Genomic DNA, 2,162 nt, shown 5'->3' on the forward strand with positions numbered 1-2,162 from the left:
AGTCCATACACAGGACTAAGTGTGAGAACGGAGTCAAAAACACAATTTACACAAAGAAACAGAGTTAAGGGTAATACTACTGCCTTCTCGATGGTTGAATCAGGGGATGTTGCACGCCTTCCTTATTGCCTCCATTACACAGGCCTTCCTTATTGCCTCCAAGGCGTTCGCGCTTATCAGGGCTTTTCCTCCTTGGTATTTTTATTATTTTCTCCTTCGCACGGGGAAGTATGCTGGCAGCGTTAGTAAGCCCCATAACTTGGATTGGTACGGTGGCCCTTATCAAGGGGAGGAAGGATACTTTCTTCTCCCTTCCTTTTGCTCCCTTCCTCTGCTCTCACCTAGTTGCCCTCCACAGTCTTGCTTGCTTCTATGACTGCTCCGGTCCCTTGGTACGCTTGTCTCTTCTCATCCACTTGCTGCCTTGAACCCTCAGCTTCAAGAAGCAGCTGGTTCATCGTCTGGCGGCGCGTCCTTCTCGGGATGGAGTCATCCTCTGTAGTCGAAAAAAGGTTACATTCTGCTTCCTATCGTCGTAGTAGGAGATCACTGGGAAGAGGCAGCCCTTCTGCTGGTGGTGGCGAAGCGGGGTCCTTAGGCCGAGAAATTCCTAGGCGGGCCTTGAGGGTGGTGTAAATCTCCACGGGGTCAGCGCCGGTGGGAAAACTTCTGAGTACGGAGTCCATACGCCTTATGTCAGCCGGGTCTACATATTGGAGCGGGCCGATGAATCTAGGAGGCAATAACGGGGTTCTGGTGGCTGGTGGGCTGGGTGGTGACAAGGATCTCTGATTATTACTGTTCATACCGGCTCCTGAAGAAAATGAGGAAATATTGGAAGTCTCGAGTTGATTGCCCTGCATTTCTCTCTGATTATGATTGCGGGTGATTTGAATTCGGAAAAAAGTAGAAGAGGATAGCACAAAGGTTCTGAAAGTAGTTGATGGAAAGTGAGATCTGAAAGACCCTTTTTATACTGCAACCCCGACTGTTGAGATTCTTACCCATTTGAGATCTCTACGTCTGTTCAGACTTGTGCAACTCTTCACATGCAGGCGCACCTTTTTAGAGTGCCACGTGGCAAAGCTTCTCCAATACGCTTCCTCCTTCTCCCCAAGACGTCTCTTCATTGTGACAGTTGGCGCCGCCTGACACCACTCTAATTACTGCACACGTCTTGTCATCACCTGCCTTTGTCAATTCAATCACTGTACTACTGATTAAATTTAAATTGCACTAATCAAGTGGATATTTTAATTCCAGATGAAATATCAATGAGTTCCACTTGATCAGTTTCATTTCTTCCGTCCGATCTTTGGTTAACTAAGAAAATAAAACTTAACACACTAAAAAAAACTATTTACACTAACAAGGATTTGATCAGGTTCCCCTGGGATGTCACTTGATCAGATTAAGAGATTTAGAATTTATTGCATGGTCAAGCAGACTACCCATTAGTACCCGATCACTCCTTCTACCTGTTCACTGGCGAGCTAGGCATTAGTAGTGGAATGTCGTCCACTACAAACGCCTCCATTCCGTCCTCTTCTGTCAACTTGCTCGCCACCAAGTAGTCGGCCATATCTGCAAACAATGGCTCTTTCCGTCCTCTGCTTCCTTGTTTGGCTTGATCAATTTTTCCTTCCTGGTAGATCCACTGTCTTTCGGGTGTTGACTGGGTCAGGTGCTGGTGCTTTTTATGGAAAACGTCTGGCACGGCTTCACCGTTATCTTCTTGTAGAATTTGGCTCAGGTGATCCGCCTCTTTATTCTCACATCCTTTCTTATCCACTGTTTCCCAGTCAAATTCCTGTAGAAGAAACACCCATCTGATGAACCGCGTCTTTGATTCCCTTTTTGCCAAGAGATATTTGATAGCCGTATAGTCTGTATAGACCATCACTTTGGACCCCAGCAGGTACGACCTGAACATTTCAAATGCGAAGACTACCGATAGCATCTCCTTTTCGGTCACGTCATAGTTTCTTTGTGCCCGATTTAGGATTTTAAAGGCGTAGAAGATGGTGTAACTTTTCCTCTGATTTTCTGACACAACACTGCCCTCACAGCATAGTTGCTAGCATTGCACATCAATTCAAAAGGGTGATTCCAGTCGGGGACGCGTATAATCAGAGAACTTACAAATCGGTACTTCAGAAATG

At 46.1% G+C, this 2,162-nt stretch overlaps 1 protein-coding gene across 1 annotated transcript; it reads right to left on the reverse strand.

Annotated features, from left to right (window-relative positions):
• Window positions 1-1,474: 1,474 nt before the first annotated feature.
• On the reverse strand, window positions 1,475-1,960 carry LOC121757574. Its single transcript, XM_042153098.1, has one exon. The coding sequence runs from the start codon at window positions 1,958-1,960 to the stop codon at window positions 1,475-1,477; it is 486 nt and encodes a 161-aa protein (XP_042009032.1).
• Window positions 1,961-2,162: the final 202 nt, after the last annotated feature.

The sequence above is a fragment of the Salvia splendens genome, chromosome 12 (assembly GCF_004379255.2).
Source record: "Salvia splendens isolate huo1 chromosome 12, SspV2, whole genome shotgun sequence".
In the NCBI taxonomy this organism is placed as follows: Eukaryota; Viridiplantae; Streptophyta; class Magnoliopsida; order Lamiales; family Lamiaceae; genus Salvia; species Salvia splendens.

Excerpts from the sequence above, each read along its gene's own strand:
- LOC121757574 (XM_042153098.1), bottom strand. The coding sequence starts at position 1,960 with ATGCTATCGGTAGTCTTCGCATTTGAAATGTTCAGGTCGTACCTGCTG.